We start from the raw sequence: 22,851 nt of genomic DNA, 5'->3' as shown, positions 1-22,851 counted from the left end.
ACACACTCGCATACTTATTTACAGTCTATTATTATCTATCATCGTCAGAGTATTGCTACAGGCATAATCTGCACTATTTGCATAAGTATCCACCACCTCCTATTACCCTTCTGTAGTTTATAGACGCCCAGTCGCCCCTGTAACACTTCTATATACTAGTACACAGTTGAGTAATACCTCTCACCGTGCGATTATTGCTACAGGCATAATCTGCACAATTCGTACAACTTGTATAAGCATCCACTATTTTCCTCTATCAGTCTTTAGTGTATAGACGCCCGGCCGCCCTTGTAACACACCTATACACTTATTTTTATTTCAGGTACTTATATAGCGCTGTTAATTTACGCAGCGCTTTACATATACATTGTACATTCACATCAGTCCCTAACGTTTAAGGAGCTTACAATCTAAGGTCCCTAACTCACATTCATACATACTGGGGACGATTTAGACAGGATCCAATTAACCTACCAGTATGTCTTTGGAGTGTGGGAGGAAACCGGAGTACCCGGAGGAAACCCACGCAGGCACAGGGAGAACATGCAAACTCCAGGCAGGTAGTGTCATGGTTGGGATACGAACCAGTGACCCTTCTTACTGCTAGGTGAGAGTGCTATCCACTACACCACTGTGCCACTTATTCATAGTAAAGTAATAAAGATATACACTATCGCATATTCCTTTTTTTTATCCCCTTACAACAGATTTATTACTTCATTTGCATGTGTACAGATGCCTGGCCGCCCCTGTAACACAGGTGTATAGCTCCCCGGCTGCCCTTGTAACACGGCTACATATTTATTGATTGTTAATTCCACATTAGACTCACGACCTTATTTGCATGTGTACAAACGCCCACCTGCCTTTGTAACACGTGCACATAGATGCCTGGCCGCCCCTGTAACACATGTGTATAAACGCCTGGCCGCCCTTGTAACACGGCTGTAGATTTATTCATTGTCAACTCAACATTAGACTTACGACCCTATTTGCATGTGTACAAACGCCCGGCCGCCTTTGTAACACATGCATATAGACACCTGGCCGACCATGTAACACACCTGTATAATGATTCAATGTCAACCTTATGTTTGTATATTTATTTATTATTGTTAATTTAACCACTGCCATCTGTGCCCTATACCCCTGTGTCAAATTCCTTCAGGACTTCATTGTATATAACACTGATGTTAATGATCCATTTTGCGAGTGCATGGTCGTCTTGGCCGTCCTCATAATACATCTGTCACTTCCCTTATCATTGTGTATTTAGCATCTGCCCACACTCCTCCCCTTGCTCCTCCCCCTCACCATTCATAAGCCAGCTTGAGGAGTATGGGCGTAGGTCTGACGAAGGAGCCGCACATGCTCCGAAATGCGTTACCGCCCCCTTCTCTACACTGACACCATCAGCCTTGTGTGTCCCGCAGTGAATACAGGCTTCCCTGCTGCCTCCTCTTGCCAACATGCATGAGAACGCTTTACAGCTGCTGGACGGCTCTACACTGCTCTCTACCACCATGCTGAGGATGGACACATGCCACAGATGAGGACTCCTGATTTTATCATGTCTTAACACTCAACAATCTTGTAAGTGCTTTTAACCCTTTGTGCACTTTATTCAATTTTACATACTGCACTTAGAGGCGCCTTTCTTTTCCTTTTTTATATCTTCAGAGTTGCTTCTCCTCTAACCAAAGTGCTGCCAGAAGTGCCATCTCATCACTATCATCCCTCTGACCAGCTACCCACCTCCACCAGAGTGCCCTTATCTCCTCTCTGTTTTAGTACGGGGTTAGACTGGTGTCAATGAGCTTTATTATGGGTGTTAGACTGGCATTTTACAAGCATTAAGGATGAGTTAAAAACACTCATCAAACACCTGCTTTTAATGCCAGTGTGAGCCTAATGCCGCGTACACACGAGCGGACGTTACGGCAGACTTTGTCCTGCGGACTTTACGACGGACTTTCCAAATGCACGGACTTGCCTACACGCGATCAACCAAAGTCCAACGGATTCATACGTGATGACGTACGACCGGACTAAAACAAGGAAGTTCATAGCCAGTAGCCAATAGCTGCCCTAGCGTCGTTTTTTGTCCGTCGGACTAGCATACAGACGAGCGGACTATTCGACCGGACTCTCCGTCGAAAAGATTTGAAACATGTTTCATTTCTAGGTCCGTCGAACTTTTGGGGAAAAAAAAGTCTGCTGGATCCCACACACGACTGAATTGTCCGACGGACTCCGGTCCTCCGAACCAAGTATGCCGTAAAGTCCGGTCGTGTGTACGCGGCATTACAGAGATCAGTTTTCAGAAATGAAGGCAAAGCACAGACTGACAAAGCGGTTGTGGGGTGATGACAAACACAGTTTAAACACACAGGAGTAATCCAGGGCATAAACAGTCAGAAGTTGGACAGCCCTTAATCTAGACATCATCAGTCAGACTAAACTGTTGATCAGTAGTCTGAATGTCCAACAGTGTAATTAAAGAGTACTTACTCAACTTTTGTTTTAAAAAAAACATCCGACTCTTGGTGATCTATGTACATTGCAGGGATTGTAACAACCTCTGTTGCAGATTTCTACCTTTTGTTATCCTGAAGAAATAGCTGTTTATTTGTGCCCATGTGCAACCTGAATGTGAGTGACATTTTCATTATCAGCTGATGCACTTGCAGGGTTCTAATAAGGAAATCAGCAGGGCCTGAATTCCTTTAGGCGCGATTAACCCTTTTGGGAGTATCTCACCAAAACTGAAATGTTTGTTGCAAAGGATGCCCAAAATCTTGGAAAATCAGTGAGCCAATTACATAAGCAGGAAATTACATTTCTACGGGCGTTCCTTACACCGCTTGTGTACAGAATGCCTCCAGGTTGCAACAATGCATCAAATTTTACAGAAAATTGCAACGCTGCAGATTGAAAAGGAAAGGTACTTTTTAAAAATGTTATATTACAATATGGCTTGTGTCACAATTGTGACTGTTATATTATTTTTTTTTTAATTTGTAATATTTTTTTCTCATGAAAGTGGAGTTACCCTTTACGCATTCCTGATAAGGGCAGGTATGAGCTGCAGTAGTAAAAACCAGCAGATGGCTAAGCTTCAATGTTTTTAATCTTTTGAATACAATGAGGAGACTTTATAGCTATATGTGAGAGTTTTCTGCAAAAAACAGTGATTAAGCACCCTGCATATTATCTGACTGGTCAGTCCACACGTAACCTGCTTGCTTACACTTGATGATTGAGTGCTCCATAATTTATTGTATCTGATGTAAAAAAAAAAAATTCAAATTCTTTTTATTCATTTTCTAATTAAATGAAGGTACAAAATAGAGCCTTGGGGCATTCCCCAATTCGAAATACATATCTGATGTCACTTTGATAATTCATTAATAATGCTTCTAATACTAAAATATTTAGTTGTGGCACTTACTTTAACCTTTTTCTTTTTCTTCTTATTTAGAACCCCTTAATTACCCTATATTACCTCACTGCCAGTTCTGATCAATGAAGATGCAGAATAAAAAAAGTTTAGACTATAGATTATAGAATTGTGTCTGTGTTAGACCATTCAATATAGGAATGAATGTGTACTGTTGTTAGATACACTTCTGAGCTATGCAACTTTATCTGCCCAGAAGAGAAAGAAAAGTTGGTGTACATTATCAAACAGAAAATTACCATTGAGCACTGTGTGTGTTGATAACAGATGAATAAGACACTTACAATTTTATATATATATATATATATATATATATATATATATATATATATATATATATATATATATATATATATATATATATATATATATATATATATATATATATATATATATATATATATATATATATATATATATATATATACACATACACACACACAGCGGGTAAAACAAGTATTGAACACATCACATTTTTCTAGGTAAATAGATTTCTAAAAGTGCTATTGACATGAAATTTTAACTACATGTTGGTAGCAACCCATGCAATCCATACATACAAAGAAACCAAAACAAATAAGTTCAGAAATTAAGTTACATTCCCGTGAAAAAGTATTTATGCCCCTTGAAATTTTCTACGTTATATATTGGGATTTTATGTGTTAGACCAACCGAAAGTGGCACATAATTGTGAAGTGGAAGGAAAATGATAAAAGGTTTTCACATTTTTTTTACAAATAAATATGTGAAAAGTGTGGTGTGCATTTATATTCCACCCCCCTGTGTCAATACTTTGTAGAACCACCTTTCGCTGCAATTACAGCTGCAAGTCTTTTTGGGGATGTCTCTACCAGCTATGCACATCTAGAGAGTGACATTTTTGGCCATTCTTCTTTGCAAAATAGCTCAAGCTCTGTCAGATTGGATGGAGAGAGTCTGAACAGCAATTTTCAAGTCTTGCCACAGATTATAATTTTTTTTTTGGTCTGGACTTTGACTGGGCTATTCTAACACATGAATATGCTTTGATCTAAACCAGGCATGTCCAAAGTCCGGCTGCGTTCCAGTTTAATGTGACCCCCCAGGTAAGTTGGATATATATCTTTCCTGACGCATCATGGCAGCACACACAATGGGTTGTGACTCCGCCTCCACAACCTGATAGGACTGGTTAGCTATAAGTTTTGAAGAGGAGCCCACCACTGCATTCTCCTTTTTTTCCTCATCTAGATGGTTGGACCGGTAAAGCTGGAAACCCCTTACCGCTTCGCCCCAGCTAGGTTCAAGCCTCTCCTAGTTGGAAGCCCTGGCTGTACAGTCTCTAAAAGAGCTTTATGCAGGGGAACCCCACTCTGGTGGTCTTGGTGGTCTCAGGGGTAAAAAAAAAAAAACACAATCAATCCACCTTTGCCTTACTAACCCTAAAGAGGTTTTTGGTGACATCTGCAGCGGCCTCCAGGTACTGTCTTTTTTTTTCCTCTCCTGACATATTGCATTCCCTTATGCACATCTGTGTAATTATGGCTCCAGGCGCGCTGGGCGCTGTAGTCCCACAGCGTTTCCTTACTGTGCATGGCGCCGGCTCTAGGACGCACAGGATCTGACATAGGCGGCATTAGGGCTTGCCAGATTCCAAGATGGCGCCGGACGCCACAAATGGCCACCACGACGGCGGTATATTTAAAAACAGAGGAATTCTGTCATTTTTGCCTTGTGCCCCTTTTCCTTTCCCTGACACTGGTAAGTCTTGGATTACTCTCCCACATTGCTAACTCTGCATTTCTTTTCTCTTGGCACCTCCTGTTTTAAAAAAAAAAAAACAAAACACAAACACACTTCTTCCTTTCAGATACACTCTATCTCCTTTTATGGAGGCCGCTGCTCCAGCAGACCATCCACGGGCTACAAGGTAAGGGGGGCAGACATTAGGTAAGTAGTGAAGAGGAGTAAAAGAGAGCCTTGCCACTAATGCTATATTATTTTGATAGCTCTGGCAGATCATCAAGGTCAATGCACTCCAAACGCAGGGACCGATCACCTTCAAAACATTCTCAGTCCAGACGAAGTCGGTCAAGAACCTCATCCCATCACCATAGAGATGAGACTTCATCCCGTCAACCTCGCGATGACCAACGCACCCATCCTGCGGCCAATGCCTGCTGGGTTTGCGGAGCAGTAGCACTACCTGGTAAACTAGTCTGTCAAGTCTGTTTTGAAAAAGAATCGGACGCAAGGGAAGCATCCAACATAATAGGAGCGTCAGTGAAAGAATCTATCATGCAAGTGGCAGCCCACGAATCCATCAGACAGGCTTCAGTGGCCTCAACCTCTTATACGCCGCAAGATCTCTCCCCGTCAGCCTCTCATACTCTTCAGGAAGAGTCCCCAGAAGAGAAAGAGATTCTAATGCCCACTTCGTTTGATTTTGCGCTTATAGTTTCCTTCGCAAAATCGGTAAAAGAGGCAATCGGTTGGGAGGAGGAGAAAGAGGCGCCACGCAAGTTAAGAAAGTATTTTCCTAACCTGAAAAAAGACCCTGAAACCTTTCCTTTTATTGAAGAGCTAGAGGAGCTAATAAAGGATGAGTGGCAGAAACCAGATAAAAAAAACAGTCTGAACAACAGGATAGCAAAACTCTACCCATTAAGAGAGCCAATGGTAAACCCTCTAATTTCAGCTCCTGTAGTAGATTCCTCATTAATGTGTTTGGCGTGACATGTAACTCTCCCGATCGAGGATGCCGTAACCTTTAGGGATGTAATGGATCGAAAAATAGACCTCGATCTTAAGAAAGCCTATTCAGCAGCAGGAGGAGCATGCAGACCAGCGATCACTCTGGCAGCGGTCGGCAGAGCAATTACCTTTTGGGCAGCCAACATTGAAAAATTGTTGCTAGAGGCAGCAGACCAGGAAAAAATCATATCAGCTATGCAAAAACTCAGCCTAGCAGGAGACTTCTTGGCTGAAGCGGCCGTGGATATCATAAGATCTTCAGCAAGGGCGATGTTGGCTTCAGTAATGTCAAGGAGAGCTCTCTGGTTAAAACCATGGGTCGCAGATGCGACTTCTAAATCTACCTGGTGTAGGATTCCCTACGACGGTACCAACTTATTTATTTGGTCCTAAACTTGATACAGCAATTTCAAAAGTTACTGGAGGGAAGTCTGGCCTCATCCCTTCTGATAGAAGACCCAAACAAAGAAATCCACCGTTTAGACGCCAGTTGCCAGAAAGATACCGAGAGGCAAGATCTTACAAACCAGGAAGGGAATTCAAGCGAAATTGGCGAAATCCCCAATCGTCCTTTGTGAGGGTGCAGAAACCTAAAGTCCCCAATTCAGGAGAACAGCAGAAGTCATTTTGATGGCGTGCACGCCCAGCCCGCGATAGTAGGAGCGAGGTTGAGGCGTTTTACTCGGACATGGGAAAATCAAATAAGAGACTCCTGGACGATTTCCACCATCCAGGAGGGTCACAGATGGTCATTCAAACACAAACCTCCCAAAGACCACTTCAGACCGACCAGAATACCATCTTCTCTACCAAAACGAAAGATCCTGACCAGTTATATTCAAGAACTGTCGCAAAAACAAGCAATCATAGAGGTTCCTCAGGAACAGAGGGGTTTAGGATTCTACTCTCTGCTTTTTCTAGTGGCAAAAAAGACGGGAGATTGGAGGCCAGTGCTAGACTTGAAAAACCTAAACGAAACAATCTCAGTCGAATCCTTCAAGATGGAGAGCCTCCAGTCCATATTACTAGCAATAGGAACAAGGGACTGGATGCTCTCGGTCAATTTGTCCGACGTCTATCTGCATATTCCGGTGCACCAAACCTTTCAGAAATACCTACGCTTTGCAATAGGTTGTCAGCATTTTCAGTTCCAAAGCCTTTCCGTTTGGCATATCGACGGCTCCCAGAACCTTTACAAAAGTCTTACTCCCGATCATAGCTCTCCTAAGAGAAAAAGAGTTAAGGGTGTTGCACGACGACATCATCCCCCTGGCCGACAGCCAACAAATTGCCCTCCAGCATCGAGCAATTCTAATTTCCACACTTCAACAGTTCGGCTGGATAATAAATTGGGGAAAGAGCAGTCTGGTTCCAACGCAAAGAATGATCTTCTTAGGCGCAGAATTAGTCACCAGCTCCAATACGGTCGGGCTGCCTCAAGAGAAGATAAGGCTATTGATTCACAAAATAAAGAACCTTTTGGCGGCAGAACATCTCCCTGCCAGAATGTGTCTGAGCATCCTGGGCTCCATGTCCTCAACCTTCCTAATGGTCCAGTGGTCCCAGTGGAACTCAAGGGTCTTTCAAAATGCATTCCTGTCTCAATAGAACGGGTCTTCAATGAAACCGCGAATAATCATCAGCCAGGCAGTAAAAAGATCAGCATTGTGGTGGACACGGGTCAGCAACCTGACACGCTGTCGTCCCATAGTTCCTCCACTACCAGAAGTAGTCACGACGGATGCCAGCCTCCAGGGATGGGGAGCACACTACCAACATCACGGAGCACAGGGACGTTGGTCTTTCCACCCACAGGGCATAGTCTCAAATGTCCTGGAACTCAGAGCCGCCTGGCAGGCTATTCTAGCATTCGGACCGTTCCTAGAAGGAAAAGTGTTCTCTTACGTATAGACAATATGGTAGCGGTAAATTACATCCACAAACAAGGAGGTACCAGGAGCAGAACGCTCATGGAGGAAGTGCGACCCATACTCGAGTGGACTCAGGTCTACCTGACGGATTTGAAGGCGATTTATGTTCCGGGTATGCAAAACCAACTAGCGGACGACCTGAGCAGGATGTTTGTGTCAAACAACGAGTGGTCTCTCAGTCCCCAAGCCTTTGCTCTCATCACCCGCAAATGGGGAATTCCCGATATAGATCTAACGGCAACCCCAGAGAACAAGTGTCTTCGATTCTTAGCGAGGAACAACTATCCGACAGCAGCGGGGATCGATTGCCTTTACCACCCATGGGAATTTCACCTAGGATATATTTTTCCTCCGATTCCCCTAATAGCCAGACTTCTGGCCAGGCTGAGGAACTCAACATCCACGGTCATATCAGTACTGCCCTTCTGGCCAAGGAGGCCTTGGTTCGCGACTGTATTACAGCTGAACACAGAGGAGCCGCTTCCGCTCCCGTTGAGACCGGATTTACTCTCTCAGGGTCGATTCCTGCACCCGGCACCAAAACGTTTACACCTAACGGCATGGAGGTTGAAAGGGAAAGGTTGCTGGATAAGGGATGCTCACTCAGAGTAGTGGCCACACTGCAACAGGCCAGGAAAAGATCAACAAATGGCACGTACAACAGGATCTGGGAGAGATTTACCTCGTTTGCCCAGCAACATTCTTGGGATCCGTTCTCTCCTTCAGTCTATCATATTTTGGAATTCTTGCAGCTAGGCCTGGAAAAGGGCCTGGGTGCGAGCACTCTTAAAGTACAAGTCTCTGCACTGCCCGCAATGATGGGAACTAGATGGGCATTAGACCCGCTCATAGTTCAGTTCTTAAAGGCATGCATGAAGATAAGGCCGCCCGGGAAACCAGTCTTCCCAACCTGGAATTTGTCCACCGTTTTAGAAGCTCTATCAAAAAAAACATTTCTTCCCCTGGAATCAATTTCCTTATGGGATCTGACGCTCAAACTATCATTTCTGATCGCAATAACGTCTGCCAAGAGAGTCTCGGAGATGCACGCTCTATTAATTAAAGAACCACATCTAGTTCTCTATCCGGGTAGAGTTGTTCTCAGATCCTCAGAATGATTTATACCCAAAGTGACGTCTACCTTCCACTTTAACTCGGAAATCAATCTTCCAGTCTTCCTCTCTAATGAAGGTCATCCACACCCCTTAGATGTCAAGTCTACCATTGTTTCCTACCTTGAAGCTACTGAACTGTTTAGGAAGGTCGAAAACCTCCTAGTCATTCCGCATGGCTCTAGAAAAGGGCAAGCAGCTTCCCCAAGAGCAATAGCGACCTGGTTGATTAAAATCATCAAGAGGAAGTACATTATACAATCACTCCCAATACCAGATGGTCTAAAAGCCCACTCGACCAGAGAAGTGGCCACCTCCTGGGCAGCGTACTGGAAGTTAAAAGATAACCCAGGAAAAGATATATACTGTATTTATAGGTGCTGCCTCGGAGGGGACAGGGAGGGGGCAGGACGAGAGCCGTCAGATTACATACAGGAGAATCTCCTGTTTACTAGGCAACGGCTGTAATAAGAAGTCCTGTCTCCTTGGCTGCCACTGGACAACAGTTCTGTCTATTCTAGGAGGCGGGACCTTGTATTAAAGAGGCCGCCGAGTAAACAGGAGATTCTCTTGTATGTAATCTGTTGGCGCTGTCCCCTTATTTTGCTTCACAGTTCTTTATTTAAAATGTAATTTTTTTCCTGAAACTTCCCTCTTAAAGTGAAGGTGCGATAAATAAGGTATATCCAAATAACACGCCCAAGCTCATCCTTAGTCCTGAGTGGCGCTCGGGGATTCGTTGGGGCCACTATATATATATATATATATATATATATATATATATATATATTTTTACACACACAAATAACACACCCAAGCTCATCTCTGCACCACACACAACCACAAATGCAAGAGAATTCTTGTTGGGCATTGTATTAGTGCTCGGACTAACAAACTTAGACCGAATTTTAATGGTTCAAAGAATGTCAGGTAAAATGGTCGGCCCTCACGAATATTCACTTCATCAAATCTGGCCCTCTTTGAAAAAAGTTTGGACACCCTGATCTAAACCATTCCATTGTAGCTCTGGCTGTATGTTTAGGGTTGTTGTCCTGCTGGAAGGTGAACCTCCACCCCAGTCTCAAGACTTTTGCAGACTCTAACAGGTTTGCTTCTAAGATTGCCCTGTATTTGGCTCCATCCATCTTCCCATCAACTCTGACCAGCTGCCCTGTCCCTGCTGAAGAAAAGCAACCCCATAACTTGATGCTGTCACCACTAGGGGTGCTGAAATTATTCGTTGCATCGATGCATCGCGATTCGGGTGTCCCCGATGCGGCATCGATGCATAGGGACCCGGAAAATCGAAAGCACGTGGAGCGTATTTTTAAAATTACTTTCTTTTATTAAATTCTGTGTTACAAAGGATGATGTGCCCCGCTGTATGTGCTTTTTAAAAAACTATGTCACTTCATACCGAATTTCACTGTAGTACGATATATCCGCTCATGTGACTCCCGTCCCGCCCCTCTCCTCTCCTCTCTCCTGAGTCCTGACGTCAGCGGGGAAATCTCAGTTCCGCCTGCCTCTCTTCTGATATGATAGCTATAGTCAGCGGGCGGGGCTGAGAATTCCCCGCTGACGTCAGGACTCAGGAGACGCGAGACATGAGAGGAGAGTGGAGAGCGGAGAGGGGCGGGACAGGCCGGGAGTCACATGAGCGAGATATATCGTACTACAGTGAAATTCGGTATGAAGTTACTTCGTTTTTTAAAAAGCACACACAGTACAGCGGGGCACATCATCCATTGTAACACAGAACTTATTAAAAGAAGGTAATTTTAACAACAGTAACCTTACACCTCTCGCTCCATGCTGACAGGTCCCTGGTTATCCTGTGCACATTTCACTGTTAACTCCTAGTGTGCTGGAAGGTGCAAACAGGAATGCCAAGGAACTGTCAGCACCAGTGGTGGCCCGTGCATTGCGGGGGGGGGGGGGGGGGGGGTGTGATTTAGTGATGGCTGCATTTAATGGGCACAAGTGGCTGCGTTTGACGGGCACAGGTGGATGCGTTTGATGGGGGAGGTTCAGTATTTTTCAGTTTGCTTGCGCCCCCCAAAAATTTTGAGCACCAGCTGCCACTGGTCAGCACAGAGACAGTACAGGGAACTTCACAGGGCTGTTTGTCATCTGTGTATTGTATTCCCTCCTGACCTCCCAGCAGCAGTGTGTGTGAATGCCTGTACCCTGTAGTGCACCGGATTAGTGCACTTTTTAAGGGAGTAGGTTATTTTTAATTCAAAGCGGAGTTCCAGTCAATTTTTTGTTTATTAAAAGTCAGCAGCTACAAAAAAAGTGTATCTTCTGACTTTTAATAAAAACACACTCACCTGTCCCACAATCCAGCGACGTGGCCACCCAAACCCTCCATTCTCTGCCACGTCTGTCCACAGCACTGACAAAACTACTGTGGTAAAAAAAATAAAAGTATTCGGTGCAAAAATTAACAACAAAATTCCAATCATGTAATGATATACATAAATGAACTCTAATGGGATCAAAAACAGGGTGTAAAAAATAGAGTCCGTAATATAACACAACAGTATGAAATGATGGAAGTAGTGTAGATAATCCACATTCACGGCAGCCTTCCGATGGGAGTGAAAGCCATTATCCCAAAAAGCACTGTAAAACAAGGAAAAGGAGGCGCCTCTGGGTGCAGACTTTTAAAACAATTTATTAAAAAACAGCAACAGCAACGTTTGCACTCACATTTGGGAGGAGGTTTTGAGCATAAGGTACTCACTTACCAAGCCTCGTTTTCACTGCTTGTCCTCGCTGCCGGCCGGCATACATCCAGCACAGAGAAAACGTTACATATCTACAGCTGAGAGAGATGACTCCACGAACCCCTTTGATTATTTGGGACTACCTTATGCTCAAAACCTCCTCCCAAATGTGAGTGCAAACCTTGCTGTTGCTGTTTTTTAATAAATTGTTTTAAAAGTCTGCACCCAGAGGCGCCTCCTTTTCCTTGTTTTACTATGTTTCACAGTGGGGATTGGTGTGTTCAGGTTGATGTGCAGTGTTAGTTTTCCCACACATAGCATTTTGCTTTTAGGCAAAAAAGTTCAATTTTGATCTCATCTTACCAGAGCACCTTCTTCCACATGTTTGCTGTGTCCCCCACATGGCTTTTCGCAAACCGCAAAGGGTACTTCTTATGGCTCTCCTTCAACAATGACTTTCTTCTTGCCACTCTGCCAGATTTGTGGAGTGCATGACTAATAGTTGTCCTGCGGACAGATTCTTCCACCTAAGCTGTGGATCTCTGCAGCTTCTCCAGAGTTACCATGGACCTCTTGGCTGCTTTTTTTTTTAACCAAAAATATGTAGAAGAATACATATCGGCCTAAACTGATGAAGAAATTAGTTTTTTTATATATTTTTTGGGGATATTTATTATACCAAAAATTAAAAAAAGATTGTTTTTTTTTCAAAATTGTCACTTCTTTTTTGTTTATAGCGCAAAAAATAAAAACCACAGAGGTGATCAAATACCACCAAAAGAAATCTCTATTTGTGGGGGAAAAAGGACAATTTTGTATGGGTACAATGTCGCACGACCACGCAATTGTCAGTTAAAGCAAAGCAGTGCTGTATCGCAAAAAATGCTCTGGTCATTAAGGGGGTAAAATCTTCCGGGGCTGAAGTGGTTAAACAAGCTTCATTATGCTTTTTCTCCAGCAATTTATTCTTGCATGGTGAGCGTACATACTGGCCATGGCTGTTGAGTGCATTACTTATTGTTTTCTTTGAAACCATTGTACCTAATTCCAGGTCTTTCTGAAGCTCTCCACAAGTGCTCCTTGGCTCTTGGACAACTCTGATCATTCTTTTCGCTCCTCTGTCAGAAATCTTGCGATTTGGTCGTGGCTGGTTTATGGTGAAATTATGTTCTTTTCACTTCCGGATTATGGCCCCCGACAGTGCTCACTGAAACATTCAGAAGTTTAGAAATCCTTCTGTAACCAATGCTATCAGTATGTTTTGCAACAATAAGGTTGCGAAGGTCTTGAGAGAGCTCTTTGCTTTTACCCATCATGGGATGTTTCTTGTGTGACACCTTGGTAATGACATCCCTTTTTATAGGCCATTAGTTGAGACTAAACCAGCTGATATTAATTTGCACTGACAAGGGGCAGGATTGCTTTCTAATTACTGATAGATTTCAGCTGGTGTCTTAGCTTTCCATGCCTTTTTTGCACTTCCCTTTCTTTATGTGTCCAATACTTTTTCCCTGTGTCATTCCATTTTATTACACATAACTTCATTTCTGAACTTATTCGTTTCGGTTTCTTTGTATGTATGGATTGCATGGGCTGTTACCGACATGTGCTGAAAATTTCATGTCAATAGTACCTTTAGAAATATATTTACCTAGAAAAATGGTGACGTGTTCAATACTCATTTTATCCGCTGTAATATGACATACATATATATATACACACACACATACATACATACATACATATACACATACACATACACATACACACACACACACGTGTCAGATTTGGCTTTTTGTTTCTCCACTTTTTTGTGTCATACCAATACAAACAAAAGAAATAAACACGAGAATGCCTAAACATTTGTAATTGTAATTTTCTGGGCAAAGTGGTGCATTATCTGACAGAAATAGAGGGGTGCCAATATTTTTGGCCATGACTGTATATATAAAAGCTCCACAACTTGGCAAATGCTACAGCAGTCAAGTGTTATCACAAGACTTAGGAAGCAAACATCTCCATATTCTCACCTCAAGAATAATACAGCCTGCCAGAGAGATGTTGTCCTGTTCAACAGCAAAATGCAAAGGGGTTCTCCCTGACTTCCGCTCCTGGGCATCCACATCTGCCCTCATTAATATTAATTGTCGAAGGCAGCCCATGCTGTTTGCAATCACTGCAGTGTGCACTGCGCTTAAGCCTGGTGGAGAACAAAGAGCTGTTATGGTTTGAGCAGCATTTTCATTTGTTTTAGATACACTTATGCCCTGTACACACGGTCGGACATTGATCGCACATTCCGACAACAAAATCCTAGGATTTTTTCCGACAGATGTTGGCTCAAACTTGTCTTGCATACACACGGTCACACAAAGTTGTCGGAACGGTGACGTAAAACACGTACGTCAGGACTATAATTGGGGCAGTAGCCAATAGCTTTCGTCTCTTAATTTATTCTGAGCATGCGTGGCACTTTGTGCGTCGGATTTGTGCACACACGATCGGAATTTCCGACAACGGATTTTGTTGTTGGAAAATTTTATAGCAAGCTCCCAAACTTTGTGTGTCGGAAATTCCTATGGAAAATGTGTGATGGAGCCTACACACGGTCGGAATTTCCGACAACAAGGTCCTATCACACATTTTCCATCGGAAAATCCTATCGTGTGTACAGGGCATAACAAACATGACTAGTTCATAAATTTAGAAATTCTCATACTTTATTAGTCCATGCAGAACTTATAATAACAAAAAAACTCATAATTAACTACCAAAATTAGCACTACTGAATACTGTAATTCTAGCGTGCACAACCAGGACAAATACATATATAAATGCAATAAAATTACATGTATAAATAAATGTATTCTCCATATGAATCATTAGCATGCATTACTAAACCACATCACTAAACCACATGGTTGATTTTGTTGATTAGGAGTAAGGATGAGCTCAGGCGTGTTCACACACTCCACGTGCAGAGCCCGCCAGGAAGTCGACACAGTGCTGCGCTAATGACAGGCAGTGAGACATTTCCCGATCTCTGCAGCTGCACATCGGGAAAATGTCTCACTGCCTGCGATTAGCGCAGCGCTGTGCCGACTTCCTGGCGGGCTCTGCACGTGGAGTGTGCAAACACGCCGGAGCTCATCCTTAATTAGGAGCATAAACACTGCTTTCTTTCTTTCTTTAAAAAACAAAAAAAAAAGAAAAATGCCACCTTTGACCTTCAAGCCACTAGGTCACATGGTTGCCAGCTACCAATCTTTAAACTGGCCATAGATGAATTAAAATTTATCAGGTTCAGCAATCCATGTGTGGCCTCTCCAACTCAGCCTGCTGACTGATTGAAATAAAGATGGGTAATATATTGCCAGCTTTAGAGACTGTGTAGACTGTAGAATCAATTTTTTTCAGAAAGACTCTGGGGGAGATTTACTAAAATTGGTGCTCAAAGAATCAGGTGCAGCTGTGCATAGTAACCAATCATCTTCTAACTTCAGCTTGTTCAATTAAGCTTTGGCAATAAAACCTAGAACCCGATCAGTTACTATGCACAGCTGCACCAGATTTTGTGTGAACCACTCCACTTTTAGGCTGGGTTCACACTGGTCCGACAAACGCTCCGACATTGGAAGCTCATGTCGCATGACGTGTGAAATTCAATGTTTCCCTATGGGAGCCGTCCTAACTGGTCCGACACAAGTCGTTCCGACTTTAGAAATGCTCCCTGTACTGCTTTGGTTCGACCTTGATCCTACTTCAGCACATTGACTATCATTGAAGTCGGATCAAAGTCGGATCGCTGTCTCGCATGATCCAACTTCGGCATGCGACTTGTGCTCAGATGATCTTGAGGGGGAACTACACTCCAAATTTTAAATAAAAAACCGGCATGGGTTCCCCCCTCCAAGAGTAAGGATGAGCTCCGGCGTGTTCGCATGCTGCACGTGCCGAGCCCGCCAGGAAGTCGGCAATGCGCTGCGCTAATCACGGACAGTGAGACATTTCCCAATCTCTGCAGCCACACATTGGGAAATGTCTCACTGCTTGTGATTAGCGCTGTGCAGTGCCGAGTTCCTGGCGGGCTCGGCACGAGCAGCATGCAAACACGCCGGAGCTCATCCTTATCCAAGAGCATACCAGGCCCTTGGGTCTGGTATGGACCTTAAGGGGAACCCCCTACGCCGAAAAAACGGCGTGGGGGTCCCCCCCGAATCCCCCCCACCCCAAAGCACCTTGTCCCCATGTTGATGAGGACAAGGGCCTCTTCCTCACAACCCTGGCCGTTGGTTGTCGGGGTATGCGGGCGGGGGGATTATTCACCCTTTGTGAATGAGTATGGAGTACCCATTCACCTAGGGAAAAAAGTGTCAATGAAAAAACACAGTACACAGGTTTTTAAAGTAATTTATTAGGGAGCTTTGGGGGTCTTCTTCCGACTTCGGGGGGTCTCTCCGGCGTCTTCTCCCGGTGTCCTGATCTTCTGCCGGCTCCTCCGTTATCTTCTGCGGCTCTTTTGCTAGCGGTGGCCCGGACTTCTGCCTTCTTGTCTTCTTCTCTTCTTCCGATGTTGACATGACGCTCTCTCCAGCTGGAATGCTCTCTGAGCGCTCCGCAATAGACTTATATAGGCGGTGACCCCGCCCCCTTATAAGGTCACAGTCCCAGCATTCCCCGGGAGCCGCAGACAGCCTGAGCCAGCCACTCCCGCCCCCTCCACAGCCCAGCACTCAAGGGGTAGAGCAGAGAGCTGCTGACTGACAGTTACCAGCTTTCTGCAGCCTGCAGACCGAGAGCTAAGTGATCAGTGGTATTTGATCGCTCAGTTATCGGTCTGGAGCCAACAGGGGACAGATGCAGCATTGGGCTGATGCTGCATCCACCTAAGTGAGTATATCTTTTTTCATGAATCCCATACTTCCTCTCTGTCTTGAAGATTTGTAGTGATATAAGAAGTGTAAAGGTGGCAAATATGGCTGTTCCTTTTTAAGTAATTACATATTACTACACCAGTTAACAAGGATTTTAAAACAATATAGAATACTATAAAAAGGACAGCATTTCCATATAAATATTAATGTGAACCTGTATCTACATAGTCACTTGTAAAAGTGGGCTGCAAATGAAGATCCTGCATACTTAACTTTCTGACTGCCCGTGTCTTCAAATAAAGCCACTTTGCTGGTCCCTGGCTGATGCAGCTATTCCATGCTTCTGTGCATGTAAATACCAGGCTGCTCCTCCTGCAGCAGGCAGTATTTCCTTTGGCTGGTTCGTTTGTCACAAAAGGACAAATCAGTGGCATTTAAAGACACAAGCTACTGGAAAGATACATATACATGATCTTCTCTTACAGGTCAGTTTCCTTTACAAGTGATCCTGTGGTAACAGGTTCACTTTAATATGTCTAAAATAAACTGTAATAAATGTACTGCTTCACTTCAGTATTAATTCTTACTATCTTACCGTCATTGTTGGGAAGATTGATAATCTCAGTTAATTTTGGGTGTTTAAGAAGAATGCTAAGAGTGGTCGCATCCCCTTCCTCACATGCAAGGTGCAGGACAGAATTCCCATTACGATCTAACATTAATGGATCTCCTCCTGCTTTCAGAATAACTTCAACTACATCAGATTGACAAGTGATGACAGCCAAATGCAAAGGAGTCTACAAATGTAGAAAGAGATTATTATTAGCATAAGCCATGTTCTATACTGAACAAGAGCAGTTTATATACAGGGATCTTCCTCAACTCTCACCTAACAATAGGAAGTGAAAGTGGAACTCCGGGAGTTCCACTTGAAATATAGTTGATTTCATGCTTCTGTATAATAGTTATTATTTATAAAATGCATAAACCAAAGTGATGTTCTCCAAAATTATAAGCCACATTCAGCAACTATTTAATGAAGAAGGAAGGGCAAAGAGAAATCATGAGGCACAAAGTGAAGCAATCCATAGCAAGCCACATCAGTTTAGCCTTACCAGTGAATGTGTAATTCTGGACTCTTCTTATAGGCTACTACACTGTATTTTCTTTCTAGTATTTAAGTTTAAAAAATACAAGTGTCCTTTAAAACACAAGGAAACCCAGGGATATTCTAATTACCTATTGTGGCTATATTTAAGTGTTACTAAAAAATTTTCTAAATTAAAATAACAAACAAGTTATACTTACCTGCTCTGTGCAGTGGTATTGCACAGAGTGGCCCCTATCCTCCTCTTCTGGAGTCCCCGGTGGCGATCTCGTCTCCTCCCCTTCTTTAGAGGGACCACCATGGCCAGCTGCTGGCTATGGGGAGAGCGTAGTCCCCATTCTCCCGACCTGTGTGTCTATGGAGCCGTGCTCTATAGACTTATACAGCAGGACTTAGGCCTGCCCCCCACTTCTTCCTCAATGCATCTGATTGACAGCAGCAAGAGCCAATGGCTCCTGCTGATGCTTGAATGCTGTGTAAAGAGGAAGTAAGGGGAGAAAAGATGCAGCCATGCACAGTGCTGGTGTCTTCTCCCCTCTCCTCCCCTTCACACAGGGTGAGGGGGGCACAGAGAAACTAAAAACGTTTTTTATCTTAATGCAAACAATGCATTAAGGTAAAAAACCGTTTTAGGTTTAGTAACACTTTAAGTTGGAATCTATATTCTACCTACCATAGCAACCCAAAATCAGAAAAATAAATACAAAGTGTACACATTATCTAGGTGTACTGGTAATTATGTAGGTGTACTGGTAATTATGTAGGTTTATTGGTAACTAGTATTTTCCTTTAGAAGGGGTTCCAGATTACATCCTCCCATTAAAAGAAAAACTGCTGCAGTGCTTAAATAAAAATATATCTGTGGACAAAGTCCAACAAATACCTGTTGAGCCTGCCAGTAAAGTTCACCAAATGTAACTTCCTGTGATGGTGTGGCAACAATGCTGAACTGCTCCTGAATTCAGAGAAGATTTGCCACTCTTATGTAGCCTATGCCTGCTTGCACTATGATGGAATGAAAAAAAGGTTGTAGGGGGCATGGCAATCAGCTTTGATGTTACAGGTTCACAAGCCTACAGCTTGCCAATCAGCAAAAATATAAAAAAAAATTGTAATGTCCGCTCTGCTGATGCCAACATTCCCTCCAACTCCTGGCTGCTAGCACTCTTGTGATTCACTTCACACAAATTATTTTTTCTTAATCGTACATAACGGGACACAGAGCCATAGTAGTTACTATGTGGGTTATATAGGCCAACTATTTTGCTCAGCAGTGGGTGCATTTCTGGTAGTACCTCTGCATTTGTGCTTAGCACTATGGGCAGAAGGGGAGGTACAAATACCCCAGAAAATAGAGGCTCAAAAGGGATCTCCCTCAGGCTCTGAGGACCCTCCCTCTTCAACGCCATTCCCCCCTGAAAAACCTAGGGAGGCTGATCAGAGTGAGCTGTCGGGGTTTGGAGTTGCAACTGCTTCTGGCATTTCAGCCCTTGTATATACTACTCAGGAGGCTTTTTCCTCAGCCATGAGTGGATTAGAGGAAAGATTAGTGACCTTAATCACATCTTCACAAGTAGAAGAAAACGCATTAAGGCCCCTCAAACAGCTCTGGGAGAAGGACCCTCAAACAACTCTGGGAGAAGGAAGACGATCCCCCCTCGGGACCGAAAAGAGACTGATGACTCCTCTTCTGAGGAATCAAATGGGGACAGACCCAAATCAGCCTCACAGGCTTAGAAATTGCTGGTGCAATCTCTTACTGAAATGGTCCGCTCCACATTTAAGTTATCCGTAACTGAGTCAGTTGAAAAGCCCACTTCTGGTTGGGGTTCACTGAAGCCTTCTTAAGCTGTGCATGCCTTTCCTGTTCATTCATTGCTGGGAAAGCTTATTTATTCTGAGTGGGATCACCCAGATAAGCATTCTTTCTATTCTAAAAAAGTTTTTACACTTTATCCTATGGAGGAAGAAAAATAAAAAATTACTAAGAGGTGGAGTATACCGGCAACTGACGCTGCTATTTCCTCAGTGGATTAAAATTTGACTTGAAAAATTGGAATTCCTGTTACAAAATATTTTCTCTTTTCTCTTCTCTGCTCAATGTTTTCCCTATACAGCTAGCCCAGGATTTAGCCAAGCTGCCAGGGGCTTGGTATTTTGCAATTGACGCAATCAGAGATTCTATTCTGCAAACCTCTCGCTTTACACTTGAGTTGGGGCATATCCGTAGAATCTTATGGTTGAAAAGTGGTCAGCCAAAGCGCCATGCAAAGCTCCTGGCTGTTTTTTCCTTTTCGCGATGAAAGGCTGTTGGGGATGGGAAATGGTATCCTTTTGCCAGATAAGAAAAGGAGTAAAATGTCCCTCATTTAAACGGGCTCTTTTCTCCAGTGCCAGGGGTGTCTGCCTTCAGGCAGCCGCGACGGCCTCCACCGTCAGGTTCAAGAGGACCTCAGGGTCAACCCCAGGGACAAAAGAAGCCCAGGGGGAAAAAAAACCTACAAAACAGAAGGCTAAAGCCGCTTATGAAGGGGCGCCCTCGCTCGCTCGAGTGGGGGGGGGGACTTCTGCAGTTCTCTAGGGTCTGGCAGGAGGAGTTTCAAGACAGATGGATGGTCTCCATAATAGCTCTAGGCTTCAAACTAGAGTTTCGAAATTCCACATTGCCTCGTTTTCCTCAGGGCAAAGGTCCATAGATCCAGAGAAAAAATAGTCTCCTTTTTTCAAGCATTTTTTTTTTCAACTTTTGTCTCAAAAAGGGTCATGGTGGACCCGCGATGGAGGAGGAGTTGGGGTTTTTTCAAACCTTTTCATGGTGCCAAAGACCAAATGGGGAAGTCAGTCACATGCTAGATCTCAAGGGTCTAAACCGGTTCCTGAAATATCCACTTTTTCCACGTGGAATCAATCTAATCTGTTGTCTCCATGCTATGAGGAGGAGAACTTCTGGCATCAGTTGACATCAGGGATGCATACCTGTATGTGCCTATTTTTCCCTGCTCATCAAAAATATCTGCGTTTTGAAGTAGAAAAACTTCACTTTCAGTTGTAGCATTGCCTTTTTCGGTCTAGCTACTGCTCCTCGAGTGTTTACAAAATTTCTGGCCCTTGCTTTGGCGAGATTAAGGACTCAAGGTATAACAGCTGAAGCATACCTAGACGACCTGCTCTGAAAAGACAGGTCGGTAGCCCGCTCATACCAAAGCATGGTTTCCACAATCAGCTACCTGGAATACCTAGGTTGGGTCCTCAACCTAGAGAGATCTTCTTTAAAACCATTAAGAAAGCAAAACAGTATCCTGTCTACCTGGAACAAGGAGGTCCAAGCGCTAGATTTCCAAAGCGTTTGTCGCCAAAGGGTGTGCCAGAGCCTCAGTTGGTGGAAGATGTCCAAGAATCTGCAGAAGGGGAAATCCTTCTTACTAGTTCCCTGGAAGATGGTAACAACAGCTGCCAGCCTTTCGGGTTGGGGAGCAGTCCTGGAAGAGGCGACTGTCCAAGGGAAATGGTCCAGAATTAAAAGCACCTAGCCCTAAGGACTTGGACATTCAGGTTGCGGATTTGTCCTGTCAGGATTCAATCCGACAATGCCACAGCAGTGGCTTATGTCAATCACCAAGGGGGCACCAGAAGTCATGCAGCCCAGGGAGAGGTAAACCATATCCTAGCCTGGGCAGAAAAGCAGGTGCCGCAGATATCGGCAATCTTCATTCCAGGGGTAGAGAATTGGCAGGCAGACTACTTGAGTCCCTTCACCCCGAAATCTTTCTGCCAAAGATGAGGGATTCCAGACGTAGGTCTGTTTGCATCCAGGTTCAACAAAAAATCGACAACTATGTGTCAAAAACAAGGGATCCACTCGCATATGGAACAGATGCGTTGGTGACCCCGTGAGATCAGTTCTCATTAATTTATGCATTCCCTCCTATTCTGCTGCTACTACGACTTGTTCACAGAATCAAGCAGGAAAAGAAGTTGGTGGTTCTTGTGGCCCCAGAAGATCTTGGAATGCAGAGATCGTAAGGATGGTGGTAGGGGACCCATGGACCCTACCACCAAGTCCAGACCTGCTCTCGCAGTGACCAGTATTCCATCCTATCTAACAAACGCTATATTTAACGGTTTGGCTATTGAAACCCACATTCTGAAGAATCGTGGGCTTCAGGCTCAGTGATATCTAGCTTAATACAAGGAATCCAGCTTCCAGAGTCATTTATTATAGAGTCTGGAAGGCATATGTCTTGGTGTGAGTCCAGGGGTTGGCATCCTAGAAGGTATATTCCTTGCCTTTCTGTAAATAGGATTAGAAATGAAGCTGGCATCAAGGGCCAGGTCTCGGCCTTATCATTATTATTCCAACAACCACTTGCTTAGCATTTCCTGGTCCTGTGACACGGCTTAATCCGCCGGTTAGGTCACCCTTAAAACCTTGGAACTTGAATTTGGTTTTGTCAGTTTTACAAAGACAGCCTTTTGGGCCGATACGACATACTCCCTTGATCCTTTTGACAAGGAAGTTGGTTTTTCTGGTTGCCATATCTTCTGCAAGAAGGATATCAAAATTGGCTGCTCTTTCTTGTAAAGAGCCATATTTAATTATTCACAATGATAAGGTGGTATTGCGTCCTTATCCTAGCTTTCTGCCGAAGGTGGTTTCAGGTTTTCATCTAAAGCAGGATATTGTTCTACCTTCATTTTTTTCCAGAACCCTGTTCTAACGGAAGAAAGGTCGCTATATTCTCTTGATGTAGTGAGAGCAGTCAAAGTCTATTTGAAGACGACTACTCAGATTCAAAAAAAAAAGAAAGAAAAAAGATTGGATGTTTTTGTTTGTGTTGCCTGAAGGTCCTAGAAAAGGACAGGCAGAGTTGAAATCTACTATTTCTAAGTGGATCCGGCAA

General features: G+C 43.8%; 1 protein-coding gene across 5 annotated transcripts in view; it reads right to left on the bottom strand.

Annotated features, from left to right (window-relative positions):
* The window catches only part of NFKB1 (nuclear factor kappa B subunit 1), a 214,741-nt gene that overhangs the window by 31,989 nt on the left and 159,901 nt on the right, over positions 1 to 22,851 (bottom strand). For all 5 annotated transcript variants that reach the window (XM_073601654.1, XM_073601638.1, XM_073601643.1 and 2 more), the window contains 2 exons: positions 17,438 to 17,639; positions 13,999 to 14,168 (listed from right to left, as the gene is read on the bottom strand). In XM_073601654.1, coding sequence (XP_073457755.1) covers positions 13,999 to 14,168; positions 17,438 to 17,639 — 372 coding nt within the window. The remainder of the gene's footprint in view (positions 1 to 13,998; positions 14,169 to 17,437; positions 17,640 to 22,851) is intronic.

This window comes from Aquarana catesbeiana, linkage group LG01 (genome assembly GCF_042186555.1).
Source record: "Aquarana catesbeiana isolate 2022-GZ linkage group LG01, ASM4218655v1, whole genome shotgun sequence".
NCBI lineage: Eukaryota > Metazoa > Chordata > Amphibia > Anura > Ranidae > Aquarana > Aquarana catesbeiana.
Note: the sequence above shows the minus strand (reverse complement) of the source record. Positions and strands in the feature narration are given on the sequence as shown.